The sequence below is a fragment of the Neoarius graeffei genome, chromosome 20 (assembly GCF_027579695.1).
Source record: "Neoarius graeffei isolate fNeoGra1 chromosome 20, fNeoGra1.pri, whole genome shotgun sequence".
NCBI classification, from domain to species: domain Eukaryota; kingdom Metazoa; phylum Chordata; class Actinopteri; order Siluriformes; family Ariidae; genus Neoarius; species Neoarius graeffei.
The window spans coordinates 52,187,094-52,207,842 of NC_083588.1; the positions used below are offsets into that span (position 1 = coordinate 52,187,094).

The following is a 20,749-nucleotide window of genomic DNA, read 5'->3' on the forward strand; positions in this document are numbered from 1 at the left end:
TGTAGTGAAATGGCTCAAACTGCAACTAATAGTGTTTTTATTACAGAATTCAGTTGTGTTGAGGTCATGTGTGGAGTCATTTCTTTCCAACCGTTTTGAATATCGGCTCAGCCAATCAGATCAGAGTATTTTACAACGGTTTAAATGCGGCTGGGCCAATCAGATTTTAGAAAAGAAAATATGCGTTTCATAATACACCTTTCGCGTTTATATTACAGCAGAGAGATGATTCTGAAGTGTACTGAATTAGACAACAGCCACGATGACTTCAGTAGTCAGGACACTAGCTTTGCCCTTTTTTACGTCATACTCTAAGCTGATTGGTCTCCTGACGCCAGACTATAAGGAAAGTTAAGCCGCTCTTTAATTGGCTACACTTTGCTTCCTATTACTTCTCAACCAATAGTTTATCAGGCTGTAACAAATCACGAGATTCTATTGGCTGGCTGTGTTTAAAGTCCCGCCCTTCCTCGCCCACAATGAAACAGGGAGAGTCTCAGCTCAGGAGGGTGAAATGTATGAAGATTTATTTAGGATTTAACTTTCGCGTTTCAGAACAAAACCGGCGTAAATTAATATTATATTGAAATACGGATAGTTTTTATTCTTTGGAGCGAATAAAATTTCTTTTGTTGATGTGAATATTTCTTTTTTTTTTTTTGAGTGTTGTCCGAGCGACCGTAATGCGGCTCAGTGGCTAATCCCTGCTTTTCATTACTTTCTACACGTTTACTTTAGAAAACGCTGGGTTGAAGTTATATTTACAAGGTAAAGTTTTTATTTTAAATATTTCTGTTGGTAATATGACCAGTCAATATTGTTTTTATACTACCTGCTGGTTGTTTTTAAGGTTAATTTTAGTTATATTAAAAGGAAGCTAACTACTTAGCCTGATTAGCTAACGGTAGATGAATTTGGTTCGGGTATAAACTTAATTTTTGACAGTCATTAATTTTTCATATGTCATAAAAGGACTTCTTAAGTCACTTATTTCCTTTTTAAAATGTTTTTGTCACGAAATTAATTAACTTTTTTTTTTTTTTGCCGTAACACTGAGATTCCAGAAGTTTCTGTCTTTTTTCTGAAGAATCCCAAATTACGTCATACTCCCTCTATAGGTGCCCTACGTAGGGAATTCATTTACAGCTCTTACGTCATATATAGTGCACTATATGTCCTGTAGGAAGCCATTTTGTATTTAACCAATAAGGAAATTATATGAATGGTATGTTGTATGCAGCTAGAAATCAATCTGTAGTTTGTTTTGAGTTCAGTGTGAATTGTTTTTGCCTCCTTTCTAAACTGTTTTGTTTTTCTCCTCCAGTATGACTGAGTACAAGTTGGTGGTAGTAGGAGCAGGAGGTGTTGGAAAAAGTGCCCTCACTATCCAGCTCATTCAGAACCACTTTGTGGATGAATATGACCCCACCATTGAGGTAAACTTCCCTTCGTTTCACTTTTTAATACGAGGAAAAGCCGGGGGACAAAACGTACTAAGCAAACTTGCCCAAATGGATCGGTTGTTTTGGAACTGCTTCTTCTCCCCCAAGCCTACACAGTTCCATGTAAAAGAGCCCAAACTGTGACTGTGCCAAATAAAAGTAGCACAAACTGCATCTTCCAATCCAAAGCCATTTCCGCAGGCTAATGTTAAGTAAAACAGGGATGAGAGTTTTCTGCTTTTCGGCGGATTTCCGCTTTTTCTGAGCAAAAATCGATATTATGCCAAATCCGTTAATTTTTTTTTTTTTCATTGAGGGGGGGGTTGGGGTATGTTCCTTCGTGATACTCAAGCGTACAACGATGTTACATGTTTACAGTTTCGCCATCTTTAGTCTCGCGGTAAAATACGTGTTTTCTACAATGTAATTGGCCAAAACATCGCTGGCGAGAGCATGATAGCCAATCATCAGTTCTTACAAGAGTGTGGGAGAGAACAAAAGCCAATCATAACAGTTCTTACAAAAGTACCCGCATCGTTCTATTTTATCGAAACTTGCACATGTTCATCGTCGCTGCGCTTCAAAAATGCGTTTCTCTTTCGTATCGGCTTTTTTACTCAAAATGCCGAATACAATTGACAAGCGAGACGAAGCGGAGGTACGTGAAATCGATGCTGGTATAAAAAAAACAGAGAGACAAGCTTTTGTCTTTGGCCAAAAAGCTGAAGAAGTCGAAATGATTAAATGAAAATGAGAAGTAACTGTGAACTATAAATAATTGTATAAAGTGTACATAGACATTATCCCGTAAACTTAGCATTCATTTGATTTAATACATTGAACATGGGCGGCACGGTGGTGTAGTGGTTAGCGCTGTCATCGTGGCTGTTGTCTAATTCAGTACACTTCAGAATCATCTCTCTGCTGTAATATAAACGCGAAAGGTGTATTATGAAACGCATATTTTCTTTTCTAAAATCTGATTGGCCCAGCCGCATTTAAACCGTTGTAAAATACTCCGATCTGATTGGCTGAGCCGATATTCAAAACGGTTGGAAAGAAATGACTCCACACATGACCTCAACACAACTGAATTCTGTAATAAAAACACTATTAGTTGCAGTTTGAGCCATTTCACTACATAACTGAAGAATAGTTTATTGGAAATATTATTAATAATAAAAAATTTAGGCGGCACGGTGGTGTAGTGGTTAGCGCTGTCGCCTCACAGCAAGAAGGTCCGGGTTCGAGCCCCGTGGCCGGCGAGGGCCTTTCTGTGCGGAGTTTGCATGTTCTCCCGGTGTCCGCGTGGGTTTCCTCCGGGTGCTCCGGTTTCCCCCACAGTCCAAAGACATGCAGGTTAGGTTAACTGGTGACTCTAAATTGACCGTAGGTGTGAATGTGAGTGTGAATGGTTGTCTGTGTCAGCCCTGTGATGACCTGGCGACTTGTCCAGGGTGTACCCCGCCTTTCGCCCGTAGTCAGCTGGGATAGGCTCCAGCTTGCCTGTGACCCTGTAGAAGGATAAAGCGGTTAGAGATAATGAGATGAGATGAGATTATTAATAATAAATAATTTAGGCGGCACGGTGGTGTAGTGGTTAGCGCTGTTGCCTCACAGCAAGAAGGTCCGGGTTCGAGCCCCGTGGCCGGCAAGGGCCTTTCTATGCGGAGTTTGCATGTTCTCCCGGTGTCCGCGTGGGTTTCCTCCGGGTGCTCCGGTTTCCCCCACAGTCCAAAGACATGCAGGTTAGGCTAACTGGTGACTCTAAATTGACCGTAGGTGTGAATGTGAGTGTGAATGGTTGTCTGTGTCTATGTGTCAGCCCTGTGATGACCTGGCGACTTGTCCAGGGTGTACCCCGCCTTTCACCCGTAGTCAGCTGGGATAGGCTCCAGCTTGCCTGCGACCCTGTAGAAGGATAAAGCGGCTAGAGATAATGAGATGAGACATTGAACATGTATATGATGTCAGTAAATCTGAATTAATGCTGACAGTTTTGAAAACTTAAATATTTCAAAAGACTCTTTGAAATCATATGCAACTAATGAGGACATAGGGTGACTGACCTTTTCTCCCTAAGAAATTTTATTTAATATATGAACATTTTGATAATTAATAAAACTTGCGTTTAATGTGAATTTAGTTTGTCATTTTTGTTGATCATAAATTATAACCATACCCTTGAATGTAGAATGTGATTTTATTTTGAATTCAAACAATACTCCTATTGATTTGAAACATATTTTCATGTAAATATATAAAAAGGACAACAGATTTTTTTTTTTTTATCTACTACAGCTCAGATTGCAGGAAAAGTGGTTTATAAGGCCTTATTTTTCAAAATTTTTCTGGGGGGGGCATCCCTCCCAGACCCCTGGCTTCGGGCACCATCTTGTTTTCTGCCTTTTTTTTTTTTTTTTTTGGTGACCACTCACTCTCATCCCTGGTAAAACTAACCAACCCACTTGGGCAGGAATCCACCTGCTCTGGCAGCGATGGTGCTGAGTCATAGTGTGCAGCTTTCTGACTGTTGTTATTCTAAAGACTGCCGCAGAGGATGATGATGGGTTTTATATTCAGCATTGCGGTGAAAACTCAATTCGCAAGAGAGTCACGCACATACTCGTTGTTCCATATTTAACTAAGCTTTTAATGTTACAGTAAACCTCACTTGTATGGCTTCTTCTGATTTTTATATACGTAAACTGGACCTAAACATGTTCCCACAAAACCAACCAAACACACACACGTTGACTTCCCTTGTCCACACGATTATAAATACAAAAGAAAATGGATGGTTCAGTCCCCTGTCCAATCTGCATTTTCGATGCCCACTCCTGTGTGTGTGATTGATTTATTAAAATATAAAGGGGGTGGAACAACTTGAAGTTTCTTCTCCTTGTAGTGTGTGTATTTGAAAAGCTGATGTCACTTGTCATGTGATCCCAGTTCCAACACCTCAAAACTAGTTTATTTAACTTGTACCAGGGTCAGACGACAGAAATTCGGTCTGATTTTGTCATGGCCGACAAATGTCCGACCCGCGTGCGTGCATACATGCATCAGGAATAGCATGGGCCTTGTTGTGTGATCTCCTCCTCAAAGAACAGCAAGATGGCATATGGGACGCCCCGACTAGAAGTCTATCATGGCAAGAGAAAACAATTGACATGTTTCAAATCAAGGCAATTGTAGAATTGTCAATTTCTTGACCCTCCTCCCTGACAACACAAGGATTGGTCCGGGTCAAACCTGTAGTGTTGCCAGTCTCCTGGGCAAGAATTTATGGCACCATGATTGCCCAATCTGACATGGTGACCATTGTGAAAGACGCATGTATTGTGTAGTCTGATTCTGGCATCAGGGGTTCCCAAACTAGGGGTCAAGACGCCATATGGAGTCACTTAACCTTCTCTTTATCTAAATTTAGGGTGCTGTCTTTTCCTCCTCCTCCCCCCCCAAAAAAAAAAAAACTATGCTGAGATGATGCACTAGTGTTGGAGTTAAGCAATAAAAAAAATGGACGAACTTCCCGTCTGTATAATTTTTTAGGTTCAGTGTGATGGTGAGCTTGGCTCAGTGGGGGGGGAATGAAAATTTGATGAAACCTCTTCTGACAATGGATTTATAGGCGTGATGGAAAATAACAAGGAGAGCCTAAAATGCTAAGTCACAGGATGTTCATGTCTATTTAGGGTTGTTTGCCCAAAAATTTTGAACCCCCGATTTAACCAGTGGTTCTATTTGTTTCAGGTGGTCTTTACTATTGAGTTTGCTGTATTTTTAAATATTTGCATGCAGGACATTTTTTCTCGATAAACCTGACCCTCGAGCGGCACGGTGGTGTAGTGGTTAGCGCTGTCGCCTCACAGTAAGAAGGTCCGGGTTCGAGCCCCGTGGCCGGCGAGGGCCTTTCTGTGTGGAGTTTGCATGTTCTCCCCGTGTCCGTGTGGGTTTCCTCCGGGTGCTCCGGTTTCCCCCACAGTCCAAAGACATGCAGGTTAGGTTAACTGGTGACTCTCTAATGGCCCTTTTCCACTACCCTTTTTCAGCTCACTTCAGCCCAACACGGCTCGCGTTTCGACTACCTCAGAATAGCATGACTCGGCTCGCTTCAGCCCTACTCAGCACCCAAAACTCGCACGGTTTTGGAATGGGGCTGAAGCGAGCCAAACCGAGCCGAGTGGGGCTAGGGGCATGAGGAGACACTCCCCTGTGCACTGATTGGTGAGGAGGAGTGTCCTCATGCCCCGCGAGCACGCTGGGATCTGTAAACCCGGAAAAAGAATTACGAATTACAAGAATTTCTGAAGCCTTATGCGCCTCGCCTCATCCATATGCTCTTGCCAGTATCTGTTGGCGTTGTCGGTGACAACAAGCCACAGCACCAAGACCAGCAACACTAACGACTCCATGTCCTCCATGTTTATTGTTTACTATCCGGGTTGTGAGACTACTGCTTTAAAGCTCACTGATGTCACTGTTTGCACCGCCTAACGACATCACGTGACGTCCACCCACTTTCGCTAACTCCACCCAATGTGTCCACCCACTTCCAGCCAGCACGGTTCAGCGCGGTTGTAGTCGAAATGCAACTCCAACAGCCCCGCTCAGCTCGACTCAGCCCAACTCAGCCGCGTTGGTAGTGGAAAAGCGGCATTAATTGACCGTAGATGTGAATGTGAATGGTTGTCTGTGTCAGCCCTGTGATGACATGGCGACTTGTCCAGGGTGTACCCCACCTTTCGCCCGTAGTCAGCTGGGATAGGCTCCAGCTTGCCTGCGACCCTGTAGAACAGGATAAAGCGGCTAGAGATAATGAGATGAAAACAGTAATTGTGAATTTGTATGCATTAGTGCTTGTCGTGCGTACTACGACCCGAATTACCAATGTGACATGCGTCCAACGTTGGAAAAAGATAGCATGGTACCTTTTTCACCTGCACCTTCTGTGAGCTAAACAGGCTGACTTTTTTTTTTTTTTTTAATGAGCAGAAAGTGGTTGTTATAGACTAATTAATAAACCACGGGCAATGATGATGCAGTACAAACATCTTTCTATATACACACTTGGATTTCCTTAATGCAGTGGTTCTCAACCGGGGGGGCGCGCCCCCCTGGTGGGGCGCGGAGGTACTCCAGGGGGGTCGCGAGTAGGCTTCATGTATGGAGGAAAAAAAAAATCTGGGGCTAACAGGCTATAGTAGCTAAGCAGATATTTACCCATGTCAAAATGCAGGACATTGGACTATTACATACAAATCAATACTATTATAAAATCGATCAACAATCTATCATAAAATCTTGTGTGTGTGGCCGCATCAGTCGGGGGAACTGTGATATGTTCCCAAGCCTTGCAGACTTTATCAGTAATGCAGGCACTTCCCACGATTTCTCATCTGTCTTTCAAGCAGCGTCAGAGCACCTGTCGGTAATGAGAAAACAGTTTGCGGCATACTTCACAGAGGATTATCGCTCTTTTGCGTGGGTTCGAGATCCATTTGTGTGTACTGCTGACGAACTTCCAGTTGACATGCAGGAACAGCTTATTGAGCTGAAGAGTGACAGTAGACTTAAGGCAGTCTTCACCTCATGCCCTCTTTCGACATTCTGGGCAGCATTGATGCAGGAGTACCCGCAACTGTGTGACGTAGCCTTGAAACTGCTCATCCCATTCGCATCGACCTACTTGTGTGAGGCAGGATTTTCAAAAATGACTGCGCTCAAAACGAAATATCGCAATCGTGCGCAAATTGAGGATGACTTGAGACTGTGCTTGTCAAACATTTCGCCAAGAATCGAGGATCTTTGTAAGGCAAAGCAGGCTCAGGTCTCGCATTAACGCAAATGCAGATCACAAAGGCACAGTAAAAAGTAAAACCTAAATTCACGCCTGGTCCCAATTCCCAATGATATCAATAGCCAGCTAATGATAAGCCTAATAAAATACCTAATAAAAACACTAATAATAATAATAATAATATCAACAACCAACAACAGCAATAATAATAATAATAATAATAATAAATAATAATAATAATAGGCCTAATAATAATAATAATGCCTGAAAGAACATAAGTCTTGTACTACTGCCAACAGCTTAGTAATGATAATAGGCAATAATAATAATAATAATAATAATGCCCGAAAGCAGATTAGAAATGTGGTGCTACTGCCAATTATAACAATAGCCTAATAATGATAATAGGCCTATGTATTTCTATGGAATGGATAATGCTACTACTGCTGCTACTGCTACTACTACTACTACTACTAATAATAATAATAAAAATAATGATAATAATAATAATAATCTAGCCCAGGTCTATCTATCTATCTATCTATCTATCTATCTATCTATCTATCTATCTATCTATCTATCTGTCAATATAAGGTGCTGTAGGTCGGGTGGCGTCACTGCGGGTGAGTGTGTTGGGGGGGATGGGGGCGGGGCGAGAAGAGGGGCCCCCAACTGCAATGAACCAGCTTTGGTGGGGCCCAGGTTGCAAAAGGTTGAGAACCCCTGCCTTAATGTATCCGCTCACCTTTTTAGCTCGGCATATATTTGCATAATGGCATGAGTGGAGTAGTAGGGTAGTGGATTTGCATGGTGACCTTTTTGTCATTCATGTGTGGTGTGTGTGTTGTTTTTTTTTGTTTTTTTTTTTAAATAAATGAGAAGAAAGGTGTAGTAATGCATATACCTAGACTGTCTTCAGGACCTTCTTGGCAATTTATTATTCTACATGGATCTGTCGACTTATTAAAATGATTCCTTCCGATATAATTATTGATTTGTCTGTTCAATTCAGCTTTCCAGTTGAATTGAAGTTTGTTCTGGTGGAATTGCAACACAACTCCATAAAACCTTTAATATGAGGCAACGAAGAAGCACATTTTTCATTTCTGCCTATCTAAAAGTATCATTACTGTACACTGTCTTCTAAGAAACTACAGGTTGTACATTCTTGGTATCTTAGTTATGATTTAAATCAAGTATGCAGTGTATAGGAAGTTTGCGTATTTCCCGTCTCTGAAGGGAAGAAAAGTAGAGATAAGCGTGTCCTTTTACATGCTTCACACCTCTAATGCAACTGATGTGGATTAAAGGGGAACTGAAGTAATTTTTAAACTTGCTTTATTAACGTGTTGTTCAATTATGTTTTTGGTTTTAGTAACCTTATCGTGACTTGTCTTGGCAGCTAATTGCAATTAAATATTTATACTTATCGGCTTGTTCAGTTTTTAGCCATGTTGAATTTACAGCGGTGCTTGAAAGTTTTGGCCCTTTTCCACTACCCTTTTTCAGCTCGCTTCAGCCCGACACGGCTCGCGTTTCAACTACCAAAAAACAGCACGACTCAGCTCGCTTCAGCCCTGCTTAGCCCCTAAAACTCGCACCGTTTTGGAGTGGGGCTGAAGCGAGCCAAACCGTGCCGAGTGAGGCTGGGGGCGTGAGCAGACACTCCCCTGTGCACTGATTGGTGAGGAGGAGTGTCCTCACATGCCCACACACGCCGCACGAGCATGCTGGGATCTGTAAACACCGCAAACCCGGAAGAAGGAGAATTACGAGAATTATGAAGCCTTATGCGCCTCGCCTCATCTATACGCTTTTGCGAGTATCTGTTGTCGGTGACAACAAGCCACAGCACCAAGACCAGCAACACTAACGACTCCATGTCCTCCATGTTTATTGTTTACTATCCGGGTCGTGAGACTACCGCTTAAAAGATCACTGATGTCACTGTTTGCGCCGCCTAACGACATCACGTGACGTCCACCCACTTTCGCTAACTCCACCCAATGTGTCCACCCACTTCCAGCCAGCACGGTTCAGCGCGGTTGTAGTCGAAATGCAACTCCAACAGCCCCACTCAGCTCGACTCAGCACGGCACGGCTCAGCCCGACTCAGCCGCGTTTGTAGTGGAAAAGCGGCATTTGTGAACCCTTTAGAATTTTCTATATTTTTGCAAAATATGATCTAAAACATCAGATTTTCACACAAGTCCTAAAAGTAGATAAAGAGAACCCAGTTAAACAAATGAGACAAAAACATTATACTTGGTCATTTATTTATTGAGGAAAATGATCCAATATTACATATCTGTGAGTGGCAAAAGTATGTGAACCTTTGCTTTCAGTATCTGGTGTGACCCCCTTGTGCAGCAATAACTGCAGCTAAACGTTTCCGGTAGCTGTTGATCAGTCCTGCACACCGGCTTGGAGGAATTTTAGCCCATTCCTCCGTACAGAACAGCTTCAACTCTGGGATGTTGGTGGGTTTCCTCACATGAACTGCTCGCTTCAGGTCCTTCCACAACATTTCGATTGGATTAAGGTCAGGACTTTGACTTGGCCATTCCAAAACATTAACTTTATTCTTCTTTAACCATTCTTTGGTAGAACGACTTGTGTGCTTCGGGTCGTTGTCTTGCTGCTTGACCCACCTTCTCTTGAGATTCAGTTCATGGACAGATGTCCTGACATTTTCCTTTAGAATTCGCTGGTATAATTCAGAATTCATTGTTTCATCAATGATGGCAAGCCGTCCTGGCCCAGATGCAGCAAAACAGGCCCAAACCATGATACTACCACCACCATGTTTCACAGATGGGATAAGGTTCTTATGCTGGAATGCAGTGTTCTTTCCTTTCTCCAAACATAACGCGTCTCATTTAAACCAAAAAGTTCTATTTTGGTCTCATCCGTCCACAAAACATTTTTTCCAATAGCCTTCTGGCTTGTCCACGTGATCTTGGCAAACTGCAGATGAGCAGCAATGTTCTTTTTGGAGAGCAGTGGCTTTCTCCTTGCAACCCTGCCATGCACACCATTGTTGTTCAGTGTTCTCCTGATGGTGGACTCATGAACATTAGCATTAGCCAATGTGAGAGAGGCCTTCAGTTGCTTAGAAATTACCCTGGGGTCCTTTGTGACCTCGCCGACTATTACACGCCTTGCTTTTGGAGTGATCTTTGTTGGTGGACCACTCCTGGGGAGGGTAACAATGGTCTTGAATTTCCTCCATTTGTACACAATCTGTCTGACTGTGGATTGGTGGAGTCCAAACTCTTTAGAGATGGTTTTGTAACCTTTTCCAGCCTGATGAGCATCAACAACGCTTTTTCTGAAGTCCTCAGAAATCTCCTTTGTTCGTGCCATGATACACTTCCACAAACATGTGTTGTGAAGATCAGACTTTGATAGATCCCTGTTCTTTAAATAAAACAGGGTGCCCACTCACACCTGATTGTCATCCCATTGATTAAAAACACCTGACTCTAATTTCACCTTCAAATTAACTGCTAATCCTAGAGGTTCACATACTTTTGCCACTCACAGATATGTAATATTGGATCATTTTTCCTCAGTAAATAAATGACCAAGTATAATGTTTTTGTCTCATTTGTTTAACTGGGTTCTCTTTATCTACTTTTAGGACTTGTGTGAAAATCTCATGATGTTTTAGGTCCTATTTATGTAGAAATATAGAAAATTCTAAAGGGTTCACAAACTTTCAAGCACCACTGTAGTTCGTTTGGTCCACGGCAGGTGTCGCTTATCCGTGTGATCTTGTGCGAGACTTTGAAACGTGAAGTGTCAGGCAGGTGTCGGCGCTGCCATTTTGAAAACTGTTTTCCAAACGAAATATTGCACAAAAACGAGTTTAAATGACACTGCCTACTTTTTTTTTTTCTTTCAAATTTTCCTGACTTGCTATCAAAACAAACACGACTTCCAGCTTGATTACATCAGCAGTCGAAAGAGGGCGCGTGCGTCTTTTGACAACGTTGGCAGATGTCGGTCACTTTGACTTCCGCTGTACATTTTACTTCTGTCCTACAATGTCTCGCACAGGTCTCAATGAATCTCGTTTACAGCCATTGCTTTGACATATGGACTGATAAATTACATGGCGTATTTCAAACACTCAACTTACTATAGCAGTGACAAAATGGCTATCAAAAATGCGTTCCTATGTTTAATAAAATGAGAGCGAATTTTGATGATAAAAAAATTAGCTTAAAGGAGAACTGAAAGCAGCGTTGCGTGTTACCTGTATGGCGGAAAATATTTATTTCTGCGTATATTGGCCTTTTGTTAGTGCAACTTGGAAAGTAGTCTTGGGTTTTGAACAGTAACCACATTACTATTTCCCCAAACCTCAACCCATACCTTGCTCTGTACAATAATCCACAGTTTAATTCCTAACAAAGATTCTGATTACAGCCTGGTATGTCTCTAGTAGCAGAGTTTTAGGTCCTAGCTCTGACCAAAACGCCCAGATCTGCCATTCAGCCATGTTGCTTTAGAGTAATGACTAAACTCTTCAGCCACCAAGTCATTTTTGATGGACCTCAGTCTCATGCTGCACTCGCTTTTTGCTCTGTATAGGACTCGTACAGGAAGCAGGTGGTAATCGATGGCGAGACGTGTCTCCTGGACATCTTGGACACTGCAGGTCAGGAGGAGTACAGTGCTATGAGGGATCAATACATGAGGACTGGCGAGGGCTTCCTCTGCGTGTTTGCCATCAATAATATAAAGTCTTTCGAGGACGTACATCTCTACAGGTATGATTTTCAGTTGTTGTGAAGACTTGTATGGGAATTTCTTGCCTTTTTATGTAAAGGGAAAGGTTCTTATCGGCTTGATCTTCAAGTATTAAGAAGCTGACCGTCTAGAACCTTGATCTGTAGCTGTATGGAATTTTTTTTGTTGTTTATTAACCAAAAAACATTTTAACATTAACGGTTTTTACAGTTTAGTAATCATCCTAAACAGAAGCGTCACATGAATTTAAAGAAAAAAAATCAACTCTGCAGTGTAGTGATATTTATTACAATGTTTCACAACTTCCTGTTTTCCGTGAAAAAGCCGATGAGCAAGCACTTTTTATTTTTGCAGTTCACGTTCTTAAGTGTCTTCATTTTGCCCTCTCTGCCCTCATCCATTTATCACATGGCCACTGTTTTGTGTGTAGAGAGCAGATAAACCGGGTGAAGGACAGTGAAAATGTTCCGATGGTGTTGGTCGGGAATAAAAGTGACCTGAGCTCTCGCACAGTGGAAACACGTCAAGCACAAGAGCTGGCTCGGGGATATGGCATCCCGTTTGTCGAGACGTCTGCCAAAACACGACAGGTGAGTGAACGCCACCGATTCACATAAGGATTAAAGAAACGTCTTGAGGTTGTATTAATCGTATGGGGCCGAGTAAAATTTAAGGATTAATTTCACGAGCGATTTCGAAGTTTTGAAAATCAATTTCAAAACTTTGAAATCACGAGTGGAATTGATCCTTAATTTTACGAGGAACCATACGATTACTTGTTTATAACGTACAGGGCCAAATTCATACTTCGGAAGCCATTCAAGTTTACAACATTGGTTCAGAAAACCTGAATGACCAATCAGGGTGCAAGACTATCTTGCACTAGCCTGGGCCCGCCCATCCTAAGCGTGACGCAACACGAGGGCCTGTTGCGAGCTTAGTCTGGCCAGGCAAGCTATCTACAGCTCTTCCAAGCTCCTGAAAAATCGGGAGCCAATCAACTTTGAGTATCTCCAACGGCCCTGGGTGTTCAAGGCAGTGACGTAGTAGAACTGCGACCAGAAGCCATAGATTGTTTACAGAATCTATGCCGGAAGTGCTTCATTCACTAGAAACGTTACGAACATGGAGCAAGTTCTCATTGAAAACGGAGCAAAGAGCAGCCCTGGAGGTATTTATTGAAAGGAAGGACGTTTTCGCCTTGCTCCCAACCGGCTTCGGTAAGAGTTTAATCTACCAGTTAGTCCTGTCGCGTCGCATACGTCAGAGGAAAGAGTGATGTGATTGGTTTAAGCTTCGTCACAGCCTTTTCTGGCTTCAACCAGTAGCAAACTGAGGCATTTCAGGGAGGCGGGTCAACCACGCGCTTTGGGAAACGGTTGGGCTTAATATCTTTGCCAGACCAAGTGCTCGCAGAGCTTTGAAGTCGCGTTAGCCAGGCTAATCTTGCACGTTTGAATCAGTTTCTAAAGCGTCTTTTATCATGATACAGCAACGTGACACGAGGATTTTGAAAGTGGTTTATAAAATTTTATTGGAACTTCTTTACAAAAGCCATTTTGTTGACAAAATTTGCTCACTTTTGTAACCGTAACAAATACTGTCCTGTGTTAAGGAAAAAAGCCCTCCTTGATTGAGTAATTTGGCCCTATGTATTAGAAGTTTAACGATTTCCTAATATTAGTGGTTGACAAAACTCGCATGTTTACATTCAGCCTGATGGTTGCAGTGTGTCGAGACACGGTAGAGGAACTTTATGCAAATAAAGGTGTTTCATGATCATGTTTAGCAAGTCAGATGGGACTGTGATTGTGGTCACTTTTTTTTTTTTTTTTTCCCTTTCCTCTTTCTTTGCTGTGCTGTGAGGGAGAAGTGTTTTTTACTTTGCCAGGTAAAAAGCTCTTAGCAGCATTATTACAAAATGTAAGTCTGATGTGCGACTGGGTAACGAATGAGAATTCATGGCTCTGCTGTTGGGATGTCTGTTTACGTTACTGATGTGATTTGGCTCTTCTTGTCACATAATGGAAGTTGTCAAATCAACATACTGGGTGTGGTCTCTTCCAGGATGACCCCGCCCCCACCAGGCTCACTGAAAATGATCTATGCTGTTTGGCTTTCCAAGTCACCAGAACTTAACCCGTTTGAACATTTTTCTACAAATGCACTGATTTTCTAATACGTTTTCGTTTCTATAGTAACAATAGACTTGTGGTAAATGATCCACATAAAACGGTAAAAAATATGTAATTGTTGAAATGGAAGTTTAATCTAAGAGGTTTCTTTAACTTTTTTTTTTTTTTTTGAAAGACTCCAGAATGTTCCACAACATTTAATCGCAGCTTACACTACGTTCAGACTGCAACCTGAAACGACCCATATCCAACTTTTTTTTGTTGTTGTTGTTAGGCCGTTCACATTACCAATTATATGAGACTTGTATGCGATCTCCAATATGAACGGAAAACGACCCAAAAGTGTCCCGCATGCGCAAATTGACACGTAATAAGCACATCTACGTAATACGTAAACAAAAAAGCGCACTCCAAGTTTGCAAGTAAAGCATGGAGATGAGGCGAGACCTGCCGATGTAGTTTTTGTGGCGGCGGCGGAACTCGCACAATAATCTGATTAATGTGGGCAGCAGACTAATGAGACCGAAGGTGTCAAATTACTGGAAATTTCCAGAACAATCTTATCTTGTAATACAGGATGATTTAACATCCAGGTCCCTACCAAATCCACCATTAGCTTGATCAATTCTATAAAAGTCTATTTAAATTCTGAAAACTGTACAAATGTTGTTGTTTTCCACCAAAGAGGTGGGATTAGCCAACGCAGAATAGTGACGTTTGTCTCTTGTTGATGACGTGTAGGTCGCATGAATGCGACCTGTCCGGTCAGACTGCAGTCGCATGTGAAAATAACGGATATGCATCGGAATTAGGACCGCATATCCAAGCGGCCTGGGTCACGTGAAAAAATCGGATCTGTATCGTTCAGATTGTCAATAACAGATCGGATATGGGTCATTTCAGAGTGCAGTCTGAACGTAGTCTAAATGGATGGTGACTTTAAAAAAAAAAAATCACCTTTTGTCTGCTCCTGATTAGGGGTCGCCTCAGCAGATCTTTTATCTCCATTGCTCCCTGTCTTCTGCATCCTTCTCTACCACACCTGCCCCTTTCATGTCCTCCTTCACCACATCCATGTATCTCCTCTTTGGCCTTCCTTGTTTTTGTTGCCTGGCAGCTCCATCCTCAACATTCTCCGTCCAACATGCTCTGCATCTCTTCTCAGGATGTGCCCATACCATCTCAGTCTCATCTCTCTTAGCTCAATTCCCAAGCTCTCCACATGTGCTCGTTCCTTATCCTGTCCAACCTGGTCACTCCCATCTCTTTAAGGGTACCGTCTTGAATCCATATATCACAGCTGGTCTCACTACTGTCTTGTACATCTTACCTTTCACTTTCGCTGGGACTTTCTGATCACAAATGACTCCCGAAATCCTCCTCCAACTGCTCCACCCTGCCTGCACGCTCTCTCACCTCACTATCGCAGCCCACGTTTTCCTGCACAGTTGACCCCAGGTACTTGAATTCACCAACTTTTCTTTCCGTCTACTCCTTGCATCTTCATTACTGTCGTGCCCACTTGGCTCAAAATAAGCACAACATAAAGGGAGTCCACACCGTTGTTTGGGTTAATAATATTTTATTTAAATAGAAATAAGAAACATTTAAAGGAAAAATAATAAAGCGCTGGTTGGCCCGTGCAAGGCCTCCATGGCGCAAAGCAAGAGTTACCCAACCCAAAAAACCCGATAGCCAGCTAGCGAACACTGAATGGCCACGTATTTGAACTGTCACGGCTGTCTAGACCAGGTGTTGCAGTACCAGACAGCTCCCCCTTTGGACTGGAGGGTGACCCAGACAAGTTCAAGTTCAATAATTATATGGGGAAGGAGTGAGCGCACTCTCAGCAAGGCAAAGCCGGGTGTGACAATTACATTCTCATTGATGCACATGTATTCTGTTTTGCTACTGCTCACCTTCGTTCCAATGCATACCTCCATCTCTCCAAACCCAGCTCAACCTCCTTTCTGCTTTCACCACATATTGCTGAGGTGAAAGGGAATAAAATGTTTTGGGATGTGCTGTTAGTTGAAAATGATCAACTCTGCACCGCAAATCTGATTTAATTCTAGATCATTCATTACAAACCTATCAGCTTTGTAGTGTTTGTGGGGAAACCCTTTTTACTAAGCAATGTCAAGCAAACCAGTTCAATTCTCTTATACCACATCAAATCCAGATGTGCTGAACTGAATTGGTGGAATCTCACTAGCGCAACTCAAATTCAGACTTGTATTGAATGTAAATATTAAAGGAAAAGGCAACTTTTGTACAAAACCAGGTGTGTAATAGGAGAAAAACATGTATGTAATCAATTCCGTTAATTATTTCCATTATATATCGAACATGAAAAAATATTTTTAACTTTGAAATCATGAGTTGACACAGAGGAGTCGAAGTTGGAGGAGGCAGCCATTTTGAGATTGTGGGCAACTATAAACCAATCAGAATCTTTCGTTAATGCGCCTCCCTCTGATCTGTGATGTCACTGGGCCCATGAAAAGTGTTTACAAGCAGATCACTGTGATTAGGAGTCCCGGCGGGTGGCTTGTATTCGATTCGTTTATATCCCGACCTTGTCAGCTGTCAGATTTATGTTCATGGACCCAGTAAGCTCATCTCATTATCTCTAGCCGCTTTATCCTTCTACAGGGTCGCAGGCAAGCTGGAGCCTATCCCAGCTGACTACGGGCGAAAGGCGGGGTACACCCTGGACAAGTTGCCAGGTCATCACAGGGCTGACACATATGCCGGTTTTCCACTACAAACGCGGCTGAGCCGTGCCGAGCTGAGTGGGGCTGTTGGAGTTGCATTTCGACTCCAACCGCGCTGAACTGTGCTGGCTGGAAGTGGGTGGACACATTGGGTGGAGTTAGCGAAAGTGGGTGGACGTCACGTGATGTCGTTAAGCAGCGCAAACAGTGACATCAGTGAGCTTTTAAGCGGTAGTCTCACGACCCGAATAGTAAACAATAAACATGGACATGGAGTCGTTAGTGTTGCTGGTCTTGGTTCTGTGGCTTGTTGTCACCGACAACGCCAACAGATACTGGCAAGAGCGTATAGATGAGGCGAGGCGCATAAGGCTTCAGAAATTCTCGTAATTCGTAATTCTTCTTCCGGGTTTGCGGTGTTTACAGATCCCAGCGCGCTCGCGGGGCGTGTGCGGGCATGTGAGGACACTCCTCCTCACCAGTCAGTGCACAGGGGAGTGTCTGCTCACGCCCCCAGCCTCACTCGGCTCGCTTTGGCTCGCTTCAGCCCCACTCCAAAACGGTGCGAGTTTTAGGGGCTAAGCAGGGCTGAAGCGAGCTGAGTCGTGCTGTTTTTTGGTAGTCGAAACGCGAGCCGTGTCGGGCTGAAGCGAGCTGAAAAAGGGTAGTGGAAAAGGGCCAATAGACACAGACAACCATTCACACCTACGGTCAATTTAGAGTCACCAGTTAACCTAACCTGCATGTCTTTGGACTGTGGGGGAAACCGGAGCACCCGGAGGAAACCCACGCGGACACGGGGAGAACATGCAAACTCCGCACAGAAAGGCCCTCGCCGGCCCCGGGGCTCGAACCCAGGACCTTCTTGCTGTGAGGCAACAGCGCTAACCACTACACCACCGTGCCGCCCACCCAGTAAGCTGGTAAATAATATTTATTTATTTTTTTCTTTACCAAATTCTAACAGAAAACGAGAGCGCCCGAAAGGGAAAACCAAACCGAGCCGAGCCGCTTCACGCGTGCGCAGTAGGCTTGGTAGGACAAATCCAAATAGGAGTCATTCAGGATTCAGCCATGTTTTTGCTCCGTGTTTTTACTCAACCAAAGTTATACAGTATTATCAGCTTTAAGTTGCATAAATAAAACCATTTGGTGAAACTTTGAAGAAGCGATTGTACTGGTTTTTTACCTTATTACCATGAAGCACGGAAGAGTTCTTTTCAGTGGTGGGCCGCATGACGTCACGCAGTAGATCAATATGGCGGAACGCATCTTCGCTGAGCTCAGCGCAAGCCCATATTATTAAGTTAAAAGATACTGTTATGCGGTCTGTTCTTTCTCTATAAATTCCATGATCGATTACTTTATCTATCCATTTGTGGTGATTTTGTACAAAAGTTGCCTTTTCCTTTAAACCTGAGCTCGTTTGTGTCGTCTTCAGTTTGGATTCGGTTTCACAGGAATGCATTCGAAACTTCGCTGACGTTCTCTTTCTCCTTCCTCTGTAGGGTGTGGAGGAGGCGTTCTACTCTCTGGTTCGGGAGATCAGGAGATACAAGGAGACGAACCGCAGCAACAAGAAGAGCAAGAAACACCCACAGAGACGTTGCATTCTTTTATAGCAATACTCCTGCCCACTCTTGCACTACATTCCTGGAATAGCACTGTGCGTGCGTGCGTACACCTGCTGTAGCATCTCAACCCTTCTCCCTTCACCACATAGAACTAACTTCCCAGTCAGGAAGCTCAGAAACGGTGCCATGGCTGCTATATGCTCTGTTTGCAGTGGGTGTATGTGGCTCATCAAATGCAGAGGTTCCTTACCCAGGGCTTTAACAGTGTCGAGTTTCACTGAGGTTCATGTCCTTGGACTTGTTTGGAAGACTTTTTTTTTTCGCCCCTCCCTCCTGCCACATCCATGCTCTGATGTATAAAATAAAAAGCATTTCATGTACTCGTCTCCAGCTCCCCTCAACTTTTAAGCAGCATGACTCAGTACAAGTGTTACTGTTCTCCGCTAATGCCCTCTCTGTAACCACTAGGAATTCATGCTTGAAAGGTTGCTATGCGGCATCGGCGCTGCCGCCGCCGCCACCACCACGGAGGTCAAGTTTAAGCTTCTTTCTTAATCTCCATTCAAGCACTGACTGAAACCTGCTCTCCTGTGTTTTGTACACCACTGCCATCTCTGCCTCATTCCCAGCTCTTCTATACTGGGAGAGAATTATTTTGTATTCCCTCACTTCCATCATTATAAAGGAAGAAACGGTTTTGGGTTTTTTGTTTTTGTCTTTTGGGGTCAGGCCCGTATTGGGGTCTGAACATACCTGTGATTTTCCTGTTTTCATAGCGATGAGACCTTAGGCATTTAATTTGGATTTTGTTAATAAATAAAAAGGATTTTGGCTAAAATGCTGAATCTTTGTTTCTGTCCTACTTGTCGTTGGGGGGGTAGTGTAGTATAATGGCTTACCTCTGTCTATCTGAAACACCCTTCTTTCCCCCCCCCCAGTAACCTCAAGTCAAGCTTCAGCTTGGGGTTCTATAGAGATCTTGCAGTCACGTGACCGGAAAATACACAGCCGCCATTTTGTCGGTAAAAAACCGACGGACTACACGGCTCATTTTTCTAATGAACAGATAACTAGATATATGTCTAAAATAAACGACCTACGGATTAGTGACCCTTATCGCTTACCGGATGTAGTTTTCACGACAGTGTCGGTGGATATTGAACTGCCAGAGGTGGAATACCCAGACGTGTATAATTACCTCATTAACTTTCCCTCGCTGTTCAGTGGTGAAGCACTGTGTGCTTATAAATCTCTGGACAGTTATCTTTACAGAAATTCAGGATTTGTCAGCGACTCAGATGTGGCATCTTGTAAACAAGAAAATAACAATCCTCACTGGACGGGTAAGTCACTTAGGTATTGAGTACTAGTACTGATACTGGATATATCAGTAGTATCTAGTATAGCACTGACCAGCTGATTTATAGAATAAGGTAATTCCAGCTGTAATTCCAAATCGTTCGTCTTGTTTACCATGGATCTGGCGTTGGAGAGGTAGAGGCTTGGCAGTGGAGGTTTGAGTGGCTGTTTTCTGAGCTTAGTCAACAGGCTGGCTCTGCAGCCTCGCTTTTGCTTCCGCTCCCGACGCCGCCTCCTTCGCCTGCCAGACCCAATAACAATCCACGGAGACCCTGCTGGTCTCACTATCTCGTCCGGAATGTTGTGCATGCGATGGAAATCGCTACAAACCGTCATTTTCTGCTGGAAACCAATGTCCAGTAAGTCCATACGGTTGTAGTGGATATTGAAGTCCGGTACAGACGAACAACACGCAAAAATGCACACAAAAAACGTGCACAGGTAGGGAGAGCTTGTAGCCGCAGCCGTTGTAGTAGAATTGTATATAGTAGGGTTTTCCAGAAGAAAAGGTAGAACCAGAATGAAGTAGAAGGCGGAAATATGGCGTTTGACCGACGAGATGGCGTCTGTTACAATCTGGATCGGCTGTGACGTCACATGCAAGATCTCTATACCCTTTTCAGGTCTGTTGCAGATCGGCTTGTTTACCAACTGGATGTGTTTTATGAAAATTTTGTAAATCCATACAACACTTCTCTCAGCAACTACAAATCACAACTGCTTGATATTTGGTACCGAGCTTCAGTTTGGGGTTCTATACCGTGTATATCATTTTCAGGTCTGTCACGCATCAACTTCCTGTTTACTGCATGAATGTATTTACGAAACAGTGTAGATTTCCAAAATTTTCGTAACACTTTTTTTTTTCTCAGCAACTACAAATCACAACCGCTTGATATTTGGTAGCGAGCTTCAGCTTGGGGTTCTATACTGTGTACATCATTTTCAGGTCTGTCATAGA

General features: G+C 43.1%; 1 protein-coding gene across 1 annotated transcript; it reads left to right on the plus strand.

Annotated features, from left to right (window-relative positions):
• The first annotated feature begins 469 nt into the window (after positions 1-469).
• zgc:55558 (GTPase KRas) lies at positions 470-19,267 on the plus strand. The gene is made up of 5 exons (XM_060901968.1): positions 470-768; positions 1,325-1,436; positions 11,845-12,023; positions 12,434-12,593; positions 18,364-19,267. Exons 2-5 carry the CDS (start codon positions 1,326-1,328, stop codon positions 18,475-18,477), a joined length of 564 nt encoding a protein of 187 aa, XP_060757951.1. The 5' UTR covers positions 470-768; position 1,325; the 3' UTR covers positions 18,478-19,267.
• Positions 19,268-20,749: the final 1,482 nt, after the last annotated feature.

Coding starts and splice junctions, on each gene's coding strand:
- zgc:55558 (XM_060901968.1), top strand. CDS start 1,326: ATGACTGAGTACAAGTTGGTGGTAGTAGGAGCAGGAGGTGTTGGAAAA. Junction 12,024..12,433: donor GAGGACGTACATCTCTACAG/GTATGATTTTCA, acceptor TTTTGTGTGTAG/AGAGCAGATAAACCGGGTGA. Junction 12,594..18,363: donor CGTCTGCCAAAACACGACAG/GTGAGTGAACGC, acceptor CTTCCTCTGTAG/GGTGTGGAGGAGGCGTTCTA.